At 41.3% G+C, this 15,332-nt stretch overlaps 1 protein-coding gene across 1 annotated transcript; it reads right to left on the reverse strand.

Moving 5' to 3' along the window:
• Positions 1-9,506: 9,506 nt before the first annotated feature.
• LOC112894665 (peroxidase 1-like) lies at positions 9,507-15,234 on the reverse strand. The gene is made up of 2 exons (XM_025962440.1): positions 14,840-15,234; positions 9,507-10,603 (listed from the first exon to the last, which is right to left on the reverse strand). Exons 1-2 carry the CDS (start codon positions 15,059-15,061, stop codon positions 9,767-9,769), a joined length of 1,059 nt encoding a protein of 352 aa, XP_025818225.1. The 5' UTR covers positions 15,062-15,234; the 3' UTR covers positions 9,507-9,766.
• Positions 15,235-15,332: the final 98 nt, after the last annotated feature.

The raw sequence follows: 15,332 nt of genomic DNA on the forward strand, positions 1-15,332 counted from the left end.
GCAAACTCGTCACGGGTTCACCAAGTTATATTCACCTATCTTCATTAGGTGCTACTCTCTGCATTCCAAATTATAGGTTGTTTTGATGGAGTTGAGGCAGTACATATTTCTCTAGTCTATGTTCAGGACACGACGCAAAATGGATTCTTGAATTCAGGTAATAACTACTAAAAAGATAAGCAAATGCAAATATTAAACTAAGAAAGCGTAGGAGATTGTGGTTGTGAACAATTAATACAAGGTAGGATGAACGACATGCCCCAACCATATAGCTAGTGTTTCACATAAATCAAGATATATAAAAGTAAAAGCATCAATAATAAATAAGCATGCATGAAACAAACTCTCTGGGTGGGTGGATGGGGGCAGAGGGACATACCAATTGACACTTATCGACCAAGTAATTCTCCCTACTCTAAGATTATTGATGCTGGTGCTCGTTAACTATACTATTTCACTCTTGTTTGTCTTCATTATCGGTATGAAAATAGCAGCATTATTAGTGATCATACATAATAATCAGGTCATATTTGTATGTGCCTTCTGTTTTGGAGAATGTTCTATTTTCGCAGGAAATTGGCCTAATTTAGAGCATATTAGAACAAGACTAGAATCAAGGATGAGCCCACAAAAGATGGCGGTCATCAGACCTAGGACCCACCTAGTCCGATTACTACAAGCATGGCTAGGACGATCAACGTAGCCCTCTTTTTACTAAATAATGTCCAGATCCAACATACGTGCATTCTAGAAGACTGGAGGCTAATCACTCTCTTGTTTAGCATGTTGACCTCGAGATCAAGATGAAGAGAGTAGGGCATTTGGAAGGTTATCATGATCCATTCATATCTCAAAGAAATCCATGAGGCAGACCCATATGCAAGTGAGTAGAGGCATCAATGATCAGGGAGCAACTTGGCGGCGAAGGCGAGCGCACAGGACAAAAAGGAAGGCTACACCGATCATCCTGGACCCACCTAGATTGATCGACCTAAGCCATTACTTTTCCCAATTATGATGCCATTGAAACTACGGCCTCCTCAGAGTATAAATACCCCCTCCCCCATCAGCATCAACATCAATTCAACACATTCGATGCATTTTTAGTAGAGAACCAGAAGAGCCGGAGGGACATCTTTCCAAAGAGATGAAGATTGTGCAAGTATCTAGAGGATAGTATAGGATAAAATATTGCTAATGTGGTCACCTACGAGGATGAACCACGTTGGAGTTCTGGTGTTAGGATCAACAGATCGAAGGTATGATCTTAGCAGTGATCTGGTGATGAACAATCTATCATAGCTTTGTAGTTCATGAGTTCTGATTCTTCAACGATCCATGTGACACTTCTTATGATTTCAATCTATGATCAATGTAGATTATATAGGATTTTATAGTATTTTCGGTGACAATAATTGCATGCTTGATCTATCATAGTAGTATGACGCGTGCCTTGTGTTCATGCTCTTAGAACCTCTCGCACAGAATGGTAGGATCATGACAGGATGCGATGCCTATGCGGTCAATATTCGAGAGTCAAACCGGAGATGGCAATTCAAAGATGCTTTGTGTGAGAACTGTGTTTCACTTACTATCTTGTTTAGAACTACAATTTATGCATAGTCTAGACTTTCTCTAGATTGGTTATCTCTTGCTCATATCTTTTATCTGTCTATTCATACTAATGTTTACTCTAATATCTGATCATTACAATTTGAATCATGTTGCTTAATGCTTAGTTGGAATTTGTTGGTACCAAATGAATTTGATACCAAACAGTTAGAGAACTTGAGCTCCATTGTCTTGACATTAAGAAAGATGTACACAATTCCCCAAAACATTTTTCTCTTTACAATTCGATTCAGGGGGTATTTATAGGAAGATGATGGGACTTTTACATTCCCATTTTACCCCCAACCATTTACAACATCCTAAGAATATGCTGCATATTTGAGTCATTATGAAAAAAAGTACACAAGTCAGACTTCTCTTCCCTTGGTCATGCTTCCCTCATGATCCCCAACCTATACCTTCAATTTGCATCATGCCATACCTATGGGTCTCATTCGCCACCTTTGGCCATGAACTATTGTGTTCCTCACGTTATCGGAGGTCCTTATCACCACCAGCCTTGTCTCTCAGTTTGCACCGCCACTTTCAAAGTCCCTTATCGGCACATCACCTGCATCTGATAGCAATCGACACAAATAGACCAGCTACTAGCTCCGAAAGTGAAGACAATGATCGAAGGTTATGGCTGCACATAAAATGGGACCAGGATTCTCCCTACCACCTATATCCATTCCTACGGGCTCTCGATGGTTGCAACATTGGCGTTTTGACGATCCCCAACAAAATTGTTGTTGCTTATTTGTTCCACAGATTGATAAACCTTAGGGGAATACTATATATATAGAAAAAGTTATGACTGATCTGTGTGCTTGCAGTTTATGATTGGTGTTCTTAACTAGAACCAACAATCATCAAACCAATTTAGATTAAGGATAATATAGGACAATGCAATAAGTGTGTTGGTTATGCTTAGATCGCTTGTGAGACTTCCCCCAATGCATCCGTAGGGCTTTTATCCTTCATCTCCGTATACACCTTGGCAATCTACACAACCGCTACCGCCTCTAACATGGTTTCCTCATTTTTCTTATCCTCCAAGTCATCAAGAGGTGGAGGGTCCTCGACTAGCAATGCTAGGGTGTTATTTGGATATATAGATCGTCCATCTACATTTGGTTGTGGTTTGCATAAGCGTGTTGTGAAACTTTCCTTATCTCTAGAGTTTCCATTAGTGACTAATTCTACTGTAAGTTTTTGTCTAAAAAATCAGAACCCCCTATCCACGCCCCCCCCCCTCTACGTGACTTCAAAGATCCTTCCATAACCAATATTTCCACTACTCCTATTCCATGCCGGTCATGTGGGAGCAAGATTACTGAGGAGATGAGGAGTGGTGGTGGCGGTGAGGAGAGAGGTAGGGGTCGTGATTTGGGATCGGTTTAGGTCAGCTTGGGTGGTTGCGAGGAGGCTAACTATGGGGTCCCACCTATTGACAATGCACGGAGAGATAGTGGGATGTGGGGCAAGTGGGAGGATTACACATCGCATATGCGAAAAAATTGCAGTGTTCACACACCCTTCCAATTTGGAGCATGTGGAGCATATCGGGGCCACCGGTCAAATTAAATATTTTAACATGACAGTAGGTGTCAAAATATGAGAAACCTGTAAGACCTGGACCAAATCATCCATCTTCTTTTTGACCATATAACTTGCTTGTATTAAAGCAATGGTGGAAACATAATTGTACATGTGTGTGTGTGTGTTTGTTGCTAAATATATGTTATTCTAATACTTGACATTAGAACTATTGTTATTAGGAAGATTTATTATTCTATACTTGATTATTTAATCATGGAAACAATTGCTTTTGAATATCCAAGAATCCCAGCCCTGATGAATTTGAGAGCACATGATATTTTTCTTTTTATTTGAGTAGGAAGTATGAGAGCATTTAAACATACTCATGGCCTTTGCTTGTTGGACTAACTCATCAGCAACTCTTTTTTTCAATTATTTTGTTTGTGGAACAAGGGGAAGGGGTCTTACCAAAACGATGTGATTGCACCATTAGAGATGTAGAGAAGTCATCTGGCTTCAAGTATGGAAAACAAATTTGGTCATTTATATTGAAATGACTATGCTTTTATCTGGCCAAGTCTCACACTTGGCCATTGCATAATTGCTATATAATAATGCATGTCTATATTCTAGATAAATATCTTAAGACGAAACATATTTAAAACTAACAAGCTTTAGATCACTTTCTAGACTAGAAACCACCACTTAGTGCGATGCATATATATGTGTAGGTACAAAACTATCCACAAGGGTTCAAATCATGTTGCCTATATTTAGGTATATGCGCATTTTCAACAGATTATTTGTAGGTTGCGGTAGGAATAGGAGGTCCCATTCATGGGCGCATTTGATATTTCTACTATACGTATGTCTGCATAATTTTGTTATTATCTTACAATATTAGATAATGGAGACTTAATTATATATATTTATATGATCTTTAATAACATCGTAGCAGTTTTTTTACAAGAAATGGAGATTAGATTAGAGAATGTGAATTTAATTGTGAATTAAGCATTGCAAAAGGATGGAACACTATTAAAAGGACATCTATCAAATGACATGTGAAATTATGATGTGATCAGAAACTTTTACAAGCTTCTTATATATTATCAACTCAAATTTTAATTGAGTTCTAAAGCATTTAGACATAAATAGTTAGGTTTAAGCACCCAAATATATGGTTAAGCCCCGTTCATAGCAAAGGGCGATCGAACCAATACCCTTGGAGGTTAGACTGTGATGTGGTCCCTTTAATAATTATCACCATATGACATGTTGGCTTGAGACAACCACAACTTGGTCAGCCTAATCCATGTTAGCATCGACCTAGTTGGCAATTGGAATGTCACTACTGAAGGCGAGCTATTGTGCGTATAGAACATTTCACCATGTGACCTGCACGATCCCCACTTGTTAGGCCTCTCTCTCAACTCCCCACTTACTCAACCTTTCCTAACCATCATGAAACAGAGAGACTTACTCTTCCTTTGATCACTTACACAAGAGAGAAAGGAGGAGGAACCAAGAAGCCAAACCAAAGCTCCACCTCCCGGGATATCACTACTACAGAACATGTCATTACAAATGCTCCATCAATGCCGGTTTGAACCGAACCGGCAGTGGTAATAGACATCACCGCCAGTTTGTAATACGAACCAGCGGTGATGCCATGACCCGGCATCACCCCCAGGTCGTTACGAACCAGCGGTAATACTGTTACTACCTTATTTCCTTTCTCCCTCTCTTTCTCTCACTCCTCTCCCTCTTAGTATTCATCTTCTCTCACCCGCCTCCCCTCCCCTCCTCCTCCCTACCATCCCAACCGTCCCCTCCCGTTCTACTCTTCTCGCCGCCTCCCCTCTGCTCCTCCTTCTCCCTGCCGCATCCCCTCCCCTTCCTCCTCCTCTCCCCACCGCCTACCATCGCCTCCTCCTCCTCCCCTCTTCTATCCTTTCCCATCCCCAGCCTCCTCCTCCTCCTCCTCCTCCTCCTCTCCAGTCCCCCGCCGCCGCCTCCCCTCCTCCCCCCACCTACCCTACTGTCCACGGGAGCGAGGCCATGTGTTGCGGCGCATGGCACGAGCAGAGCGAGTGGCATGGGCAGAGAGGGCGAGCGCGCTGAGCAAAGCATATACCTATTTTTCCTTTTTTTGTTTTGTAACAAGGGCATCACCACCGGTTTTGGACCCGACGATGATGCCCCTCCCCCCTCCCCCACATCACCGCCGAGTAAACTCCAACAACCACCAAAATCGGCGGTGATTGGGGGCACTTGTCGATGTTTTCTCCGCAAACCTACCGAGGGGATACCCCAAGGTAGTAGATTGTTCGGTGAGGGATCGCTAGACCTGGAGCTTGATGGTAAAAGCGAGCACACAAGATATGGATTTATACAGGTTCGAGCCGCCAATGTAGCGTAATACCCTGTGGCCTGTTGGGGTATTGTATATTCTGCCTTGCGCTTGGTTGTTGTGTTTCTTTGTTGACTCTACCGATCTAGGTTCCCCTGCCCTCCTTTATATATCCCAAGGGGCGGGTTACTACTCGATTACAAGATAGGAGTCCTAGTAGGAATACAGAGGAATCCTAGTAGGAGTCCGACTTCTTCTTTTTTTGCAGGTACTTGGGGATCTATCCCTGACAAGCCCCCGAGCTCTTCGTAGCCAAGTGCAGCCTTCCAATTACTTTTCAGATCCTCACCAAATAGTTTTACCTCTTTTTAAGTACTTATTTTGGTTGAATCTTCAAAGTGCTTCAAGGTTGCTACGAGGATGTGATGAGCTCAAACTTTGATCATCTTGAATTTGTAATCTTCATGCTTGGATGTGATATGGAGGATGATGAAAGTCGCACTACATATGGAGTAGCCCCCGAGCCTTAGGTTGAATCGAAGAATCAGGCTAAGGGTCAATAAAATCTTGAAAAAAATCAATTGGTTAGCCGTGCCTTGAAATGATTTGAATAATCAATTCAAGGGTCTTGGTGATCTTAGTCTTCATGCAAGTCATCATCCAAGTAGTTTTGCAGCGTCCAACCTCCGAGCTTGGGAGCTAATAGAGCCATGTTGGCATGCCGAGCGGCCTGGCGAGTTGTTGTCGAAGCTCGATCTGAAGAAAGACAATGCAGGAATTATGTAGCATAATGCGAAGATACCAAAATTTACTCGGTGTAAAAATAAACTTGCCGTGTCAAGCTCTTGTTTAGGCTATTTATATCTCCCGAGTAGTCTGCCTGTTACGTTTAAGCATCTGGTCCTTTTTTAGCCGTTGCTCATAGCGTGCATGAGATCTTTGTCCCGAGTACACGTAAAGGCATTAGGCGTGACAAAAGAGCCTAGTTTTCACTGATTAAGTCATTTGCTACTCGAGTAAATTAGCGACCTTTAACAAAGAGAACGTGTGTTGCACATAAAATAGTCGGCGAGGGTTTTCAGCCCTTCGGCATGGAGAGCCCATGTTGTGCGTCAAGGATTTATGCCTCCTTAGGGTGTTGCCGTTGTGAGCCCGACACAACTCGGTAACAAGCCTGTGGAGAGAGCCCTACATGACTTAATTTACTAAGTGCATGGGCGGCACCCTGCAAACTTGATATACCAAGCGCGTGGACTAAGCCCTACGAACTCAATGCACCAAGCCTGCGAGCTAGTAGTTAGCAGACCTTGGGACTAGTTTCTAGTCGAGACGAGTAGTTGAGGCTGGCGGCGGCGCGTCGACATTGTGGCACGAGCTGAAGTCGAGCTGAGTAGTCGAGATCGTCGCTACGGCACAAGCTGGAGTCGAGCCAAGTAGTCAAGGTTGATGTAGTCGTTCGCTCAAAAGATCCGATCTCGAACTCGGTGAATCGATCCGAGGTTCGTATGTACAAAGTGGTAATCCGCCGCATTGAGTGGATTGATCTTGATGAAGAGGTCCTTCAAGCTTGACCGATGATCTCAACGATCTGCCCCACGTGGACGCCAGCTGTCGGTGTTTTATCCGTCAACCTACCGAGAGGATACCCTGATGTAGTAGATTGTTCGGTGGTGGATAGCTGGAGTGTATGTTCGTCGGAGATTCGTTGAAGGAGATCATGATTTTTCCTCGCCATGGACTCAAAAGATCTTCTACCCTATGCTCATCTGCTTCCTCTACACCAATAATCAATGAGCCTCCTTAACATCCATCTAATTCAACATTAGGCCCTAGCTCATGCTTCTCCCCGCTTAGTAAGTTTAATCTCCTTTTTCCTCTCTGATTCGCCCCTAAACCTAGGTTTTTGACATAGGAGCCATAGTTTACCATTGATGACATATATATACCTTAGAAAACTTAGGTGAACAATATAGCTTGGTGTATGCTCTCTAGACAAAATAGGAAACTATAAAAGAAACCACATGAGAAACCATTGACTGTCCATCACTGACGAGCTCATGATTGAGCCTTAGCCCAGACGTCGAGATCATACATACCGCGCCTAGCATTTGTTAGATCCCTGAGCTTGAATTCAAACAATGAACCTCTTACTAGCAAAGTATCTTCACACGATTGTACCACAGGTAGGACCGGTCGAACTGCCACCTTACCAGAAACCAAACTGTACCTGACCCAACCTTGACTCTTCAGCCGGTTAGACCGCTATAGCTCCGGTCAGACCACAAGGGGCGAGCATATACTTCGAATATGTGTTGTTTCATAATGTCTAGGCCGGTGAGGCTGACCATCCTTGGCTGGACACACTCATGACATAGCTATCTTGTATCCATGTGGTCATGATTCTCTACTTCTACATTAGCTTAAACATTACGTCTAGCATTCAATAATTTCATTTTATGTATAATACTCATTCATTCATGACATTTGTGATAATTATGAATCACGTGCACTCATTATGGACTGAGATGTCAGACGAGGTGACCATTGAAGCCGAACTCTAAGCTGAGGAGAACGCCATGTTTGTACCCCAAAGGGAGGCACCTTCGCAACTTGAGCTCAATTTTGACATCTTAATGTGCTATTATGAGAAATACTTGTGCGTGACATCTCAGCTCATTAGGCAATTTTTGAGTACAACCTAATTATCATGAAACACTTAGGCATGCTCCATATATGCCTTGAAGGCTTCTAGATAACACTACTACAGGACAACACATCAGTCCATTGCATTAGTCTCGGTCACATTTGGGTACATGACTAATCTAGACATTAGTTCCGGATCCAACGGTTAGAGGGTGGGAGGGAATATTAGTCCTAGTTGGAGCCTCCAGCCGGGACTATTGAGGTTGTCACCCTTTAGTCCCGGTTGGAGGGTTCTCCACGGGTTAATTTAAAAGGGAAGCATCCCGTTTAAAGTCACATGTATTGTGTAGGTGGGGGCAGTAAAGAAACTATACATGAGGTAAGAAGTCTTGGCTTCAAGTCAAGTGAACTGCAATGTTGGAGGTGCTTGCACCAATTATTTTTTTTCCCTTGCAGACCGTTTACCCGGTTGGGAATCTAGGACTAAACCTATTTTTTCGATAATTCAAATAGTGGGGTTGGAGGTGCATGCACCAATTATTTTTTCCCCCTTGGATACCCTTTACCCGGGACTAAAGATCCCAAACCTTTAGTCCCACACTCCTGGTCCTGGTTGGGAATCCGGAACTAAATCCCATTTTGTAGATAATTCAAATAGTAGTAAGCTATATAGTTATGTTTGCCTAAGGCTAACCTTAATATAATGCACAATCGTACAGCTACCAAGACCGCCAAGTCAGCTTGACACTAGAATAAAAGCATCCCCTCAATGCACTTTTTCGTTGCACAATTTTATAGATAACCTGTTACATTTAATTGCTGATTGGTGTTGTGATCAAATGTGTCATGTGATCAATAGAAGTTGATGAATGTGTGTTGATGAAACTCAAATCCTCCCAATGGAGTTCCATCTAGTGTCATGGCTTTTGGTAACTGTCTACACCAAGTTTCATCACTATGAAACTCTATCATTCTCTTTCCTTGTAAATTGCTTGTCATGTCATCACTTTTGCCTATTTGGCATGTCATTTAATGAGATTGAAACTCCCACGATACTCCCATTGAGATTGATCTAAGAGCATCTCCAGCAGTCCCCAATAAACATCTCCCAATAACGTATTATTAGGATATCTCAATACCACTTTCATGGTTTATTAGGGGAGATACTTTTACAGTTCTCCAATACAACTAACATATTGGGAGAGCTGAAATTTTTCCTTTATTTGAGAGGAATTGGGGTGCAATATTGGGATAACCCAATATTATTGGAAAAAGGAAAGGTATTGAGAAACTGCTGGAACGTATCTTTCTCCTAATATGAATTGTTTTTTGTTAGAGAAAGGAAGACTGCTGGAGATGCTCTAATACAACTTCTAGATAAGGATGAAATAAAAGATGAGCTATGGACGCACTTTTATAGTCCCCTAAATATTACCATGCAACCAAATTTTATTCAGGGTTCCATTACCACGTACACCCACAGGCATCAACGACTCTAGCATCGTACCAGGCCAGTGTGTACTGACGACTGCGCGCAACAAACAAGTTGTTGTACACCGATCGATCACACTACACTTATACACGCACGCACGTGTATATAACATCTCAACCGATCGATCAGCTGGTGGCTACCTCGTCGGCTGTAGCATCTCCGGCCGGGAACAGCATCTCGATCCCGGCGGCCGACGACCCCGGGTTGACGACGCTGCAGTTGAGGCGGATCTCCCCCTGCGTGCCGGTGTTGACCTCGATGTTGCCCATCTTGATCATGGCGGCGGCGAACTTCTCCTTCCAGAGCGTCTCGTTGGCGGCGAAGGCGTTGGCGAAGGGCGCGAGCGTGGCGTTGCGGATGAGCTGGTCGTCGGAGAAGTGCAGGCCCAGGTTGAGCGGCAGCAGCTTGTAGTAGTTGTTGTCGAGCACCGTCGGCGTGCTCAGGTCGATCTCCGTCGTGATGAGCGTGAGAGGGCTTGTGTTGGGCGGGCACAGCGCCTCCAGCAGCGCCTGGTACGCCGGGCTGATGGTCCCGTTCGCCAGCCGCTCCCTGTTCCGGAACAGGAAGGAGTCGCAGTGGGAGCGGCCGATGGTGTGGGAGCCGGACAGCACCACCATATCCTCGGTGCTGAGGCCCTTGAGGCCGAAGCCGTCGGTGAGGTTCTGCGCCGTGCTGTTCGGCCCCGGGAGGAACTGGATGGCGTCCGACGCGTTGGACACGCGCCCGTCGCGGCGGCCCGCCGGGACCTGGTAGAAGGTGTTGCCGGTGAGGTTGACGCTGTCGCGGGCCGCGAACGCGAGGATGTCGGCGCAGGAAACAGTGCGCGGGCAGCTGCGCTCCACGGCGGCCTTCGCGGCGTCGATCACCTCGAAGCCGCGGAGGCTGGGAAAGTTGGGCGGCGCCTCGCGCTCCGTGGGGCCGCCGGCGGGGTTCACGGTCAGGAGAACGGAGGCGTCGCAGCCCTGTATGGACCGGAAAAGATTTCACATTGATTAGTAAATTTTTGGTTTTCTGCACGTATATGTGACATCAATGCATGTTCAATATAATTATCTGGGTTTACACGCAATCTTCAACCTGATCTGGACTGACAGCAGCACGATTAACATGATTTCAATTGTCCACTACCTCTATCCTAAAATATAGCAACTTTTAGATTTGGTAATATCGTCAAAAATAATTACTTTTAAATAGAAAATATTACATGTTATAATAGTTAGTTTCATTATAAATAAATTAATATTATTTTTATGTTGTCAATGTTTACAATTTTTCTTAACCTTCATAGTTAAGTTTAAAAGATTTGATTTGAAAAAATCTAAAAATAATTATATTCTAGAAACTGAGTGGGTAGTACACAGCATCGATAATGTACAGCAAATTGAGTACTCCCTCCGTCCCAAAACTAAGGTCGTCCTATGTACCAGCCACCAAAAAAGCAGAGAAAGCAAATGACCTTCTTACCCTCAATCCTAGAACGACCTTAGTTTTGGGACGGAGGGAGTAGGCGGCATATCGATCGATCAGTGTGTGATGGGCACAGGCACGTGGTGGTCAAATGGTAGGGTGGTCCAAACAACAGGTGTTTAGTAGGATTCTTAAGTATATGTAGTACCTGTTGGATGGCGTCGTTATATACTCCTACGTTGCTATAGATTTTTAGGTGGTTATACAAGTATATGTGTAGCAATCACTATATTGACTTATTGGTCCCACAATTTAACGTACGTGGTACTTGATATATGTATGAGTTCGTGTAAAAGAATACGGCATTTCGTATCATGTATCCACAAATAAAGAATAATTCAAAGAGTTCAGGGAGAATACGCTGCAAGGATCCAAACTGACCTGAGCTTTCGTTGCTGTTGACCGATCTAATATTTAAGTGAAGAAAGTTTGGAAAAACGGACCATCAAGACTACATTGGCACGTGTTAGGTGAACCTAGATTTTGTGTTGTAATGTTCGTATTTATTTTTAGAGAAAAATCCGATTTACACCCTTAACTATCGCAAAAGTTTGATTTTCAAGGTTAAACTATAAAATTGGATAAGAGAGACCATCCAACTGCAGAAATCGGGCAAATTTGGCCCTTAGGATGATTTCGAAGGTGGTTTCGATTTTGTAAAAATATTCAAATTTAAACTAAAAATTTCATAAGTAATTCAATTTGAATCCAAAAATACGAAATTAGTATCAAAACTTTTCTAAAAATATAACCTATCTATTGGCACTATGCTTCAGTTATACGGATCTAACTTTTTTATGTTCATAGTATTTGGTTGCTTGTAGTTATGCCTACTATTTTTGAATAAATAAGATTCAAATAGAAAAATAATATATAGGTTACATTTTTGAAAAATTTTGGTACTAGTTTCATATTTTTCTAATTTAAAATAAATTAGTTTTGATTTTTTAGATCTAATTAGAATTTTTATTTTTAAAAAAAATTATAAAACCACCCTAAGAGTCAAATTTGTCCGGTTTCAACAGTTGGATGGCATCTCTTCTCCGATTTTGTAGTTTAAGATTGAAAATCATACTTTTGCTACAGTTCAAGGTGTAAACTAGATTTTTCCCTTATTTTTATGATAGAGACAAACAACCCCTTTCATTTTGTTGTGCTCAACATAAACAAATAATCCCTCTATTCCAATTTATAGATCATTTTAGCAAATCTAGATATATATATAGTTTTACTATTTATTTAGATATAATGTATATCTAGGTGTATAGTAAAAATTATGTATCTATAATTTGGAATGGAGGGAGTATGTATATTGTTGATGCAACGTTGATGTAATCTGTATGTCTCAGTAAGTTAATGACAAGGTAGGAAAATTTTAATTTGCCCACTTATTCATCTAGTTAGGTATACTACTCAAATAAATTGTCAAACTTAAACAATTTGAATAATGCAAAAAAATTGCATTGATTTGTAAATTTATATGTGCCATCGAAGCATGTTCAATTATCTGGTGATATGGGGTTTACACGCAATCTTCAACCCTGATCAGATCTGGATTGACAGCAACATTGTTAACAATGACTTCAATTGTCCAATTCATCAAATTGTCTAGTACACAACATGGATATATGTAAGAGCTAAGTAGGTGAAACATCGATGGATCAGTGCGTGATGTGCACGCGCACGTGGTGGTCAAGTGATTCCGTGATCCAAATAACAGGTGTTGAACATTCACTACTGGAAACGGAAATTTTGTTGTGTGCCAGAAACCGTTAAGGATATAGGAAAAACCATTAGAGAAAATATGTACTCTGTTCTAAATTATTTCTAAATTATAAGTTATTTTAATTTTTCTAGTTACATAGTATTTGCTAGATATATATTTAATTATATATTTTGTCCAGATATATAAGAAATATTATGTATTTAGAAAAATCAAAACAACCTAAAATTTAGAACGGAGGGAATAAGTACCCGTTGGACGGTATTATTATATTGTTATAGATTTCTTGGTGGTTATACCAGTATATATACGTGTAGCAATCACTATTGACTTATTCGTCCCACAATTCAATGTTTGTGATTCATGATATATGTATAAGTTCGTGTACAAGAATATATGCCGTTTTGTATCATGTATCCACAAATTAAGAATAATTCCAAGATTTCAGGGAGCATATGCTGCCAGGGATCCAAATTACCTTAGCTTTCATGGCGGTTGAACGGTCTATTATTTTAGAGAAGAAAGATTGGGAACACTGACCAAGACACGACTATTGTTGGCACGTGTTAGGTGGACCGTAGGGTTTTGTTTGGTTGCAACAAGTGACATTTGCACTTATTTTTATGATAAAGACAATCAACCCCTTTTTGTTCTTAACTGAAACAAATATATATATATATATAAAATTCTAAGATACTTCAAAAGGATATTTACAAAAAAATTTCAAAAGCATCCCTATTTTTTAAATATATCATGATTATAAATTATAAAAATGAGTATGTTTATATATTTCATGTATGGTCACGTATACTAAAAGTATATACCATCACAGATGGTCTAGTATGATCCTATACACTTCGTACGTACCTTTTGTTGGATCAGATACGCCCTACGCATGTAGAATGGATTTTTTCTCTCTCTCTATATATATATAGTTAATCAGTGCGTTCAATAGAGAACTTAAACCATTTGAGTTTTATTTCAACAACAACACATATGTGTACACTTACTAGACGACGCACATGTTGGGTAGTATTTTCTCCAAAACAATTCTCCACTTCACACTGATGTTGAAGTTTTGTTTGTTTGACTTGAATTAATCCAACCATTTTTTCATATGTACGTGACACATATATGTAATTTAGTTATTTTAACTTTTCTATATTTATAGATTTTGCTATACATTTAGACATAAATATATATGTAGATACATAGCAAAAACTATGTATCTAAAAAATCTAAAATACTAATAATTTGGGACAGACTAATCAAAGAAATTAATGCCACCCCTTCGTGTCCTGCTTAGAAGTTCCATTTTCATTCTAACTGTTTCACGTATATCGATGGGCACGGTGTTGATAATTACCTCCAACCATTATCTAATAAGATGTGATACCAAGATGTGCAATTTTGATAACTGTACCGAGAGAGTTACAACAACTCCTCCATTTTCAAAAAATATATGGTGTTTAGTATAAGCTAATCAGCTCAAAAAAGTAAACTAATTGACTTATTGTAGATATCATGTATTTAAAAGCAAAGGAATTATATATTAACATACTTACCATAGATACTTAGACGATCGTTACATGTTTCATATTTATACAATACTGTAATACGAAAACCTAAAAACTAAAAATAGCCAAAACTTTGTTCTGATTTGAAACATGTCGACAGATGTCCTGCTAGACGACAAATAGACAAGACGAGTGCTATAGACCAAATCGACAGGCTCCGTCCTCTTATAGTCTTGTATTCTTTTCTTTTTTTTGAGGGAATAGTCTTATGTATATCTAATTCATACTTGGATGCTACTTATTCTGTTTTTTTTTCATTTAGGGGAGTATATATGGTATATTTCCGTACGTCATCTACCAACTATTTCGCTGTATTAGAGATGAAAAAGTGAAAAATAAAGGTGAGCCTACATGTGTAATACATGTATGCTCTGCCGACACCAAACCTGTATATGCATGTTTACTATATATTTCTTTAGATCTTTACATACCCTGACAAAGCAGTCATGGAAATGGAGCCGGATGAGCCCGGGCGCGACGCCGGAGTTGTTGGCGAAGGCCGCCGTGACGGCCTGCCTCACGAGCGCCTCGGCGTTGGGGCAGGAGGTGTTGTAGAACCCCACCTGCAGCTGCGCCAGGCACGCCGCCGGCAGCAGCAGGCACACGGCGGCGACGAGCGCCACTGGGGCGGCCAGGCAGCTCCTCATCCTCATCCTGAGCTCGATCTGGCCTTGCCAGAACGGCACTGTACGTCAGAGCCTATCCTGATTCCTCAACCACTCGACTGATTATGAGCAGGCACCTGTTTCACTCGATGGTTGTGATAGCATTTATAGAGAAGCACCCGGCCGGGGCCTGGTTTGTTTAGCAAGAGCGTAGCTTGCTCTTGGTTATGCTAGTCGCCGGTCGTCCTCACTATTTTCTTTTATAGAAGCTGCCTAGTATTTGCCCATGTCGAAACTGAAATATCGGCGTTAAATATGT

Source organism: Panicum hallii, chromosome 5, assembly GCF_002211085.1.
Source record: "Panicum hallii strain FIL2 chromosome 5, PHallii_v3.1, whole genome shotgun sequence".
In the NCBI taxonomy this organism is placed as follows: Eukaryota; Viridiplantae; Streptophyta; class Magnoliopsida; order Poales; family Poaceae; genus Panicum; species Panicum hallii.

Excerpts from the sequence above, each read along its gene's own strand:
- LOC112894665 (XM_025962440.1), bottom strand. The coding sequence starts at position 15,061 with ATGAGGATGAGGAGCTGCCTGGCCGCCCCAGTGGCGCTCGTCGCCGCC. Across the intron at positions 10,604-14,839 it reads TCCATGACTGCTTTGTCAGG|GGCTGCGACGCCTCCGTTCT; the intron begins GTATGTAAAGAT and ends CGGTCCATACAG.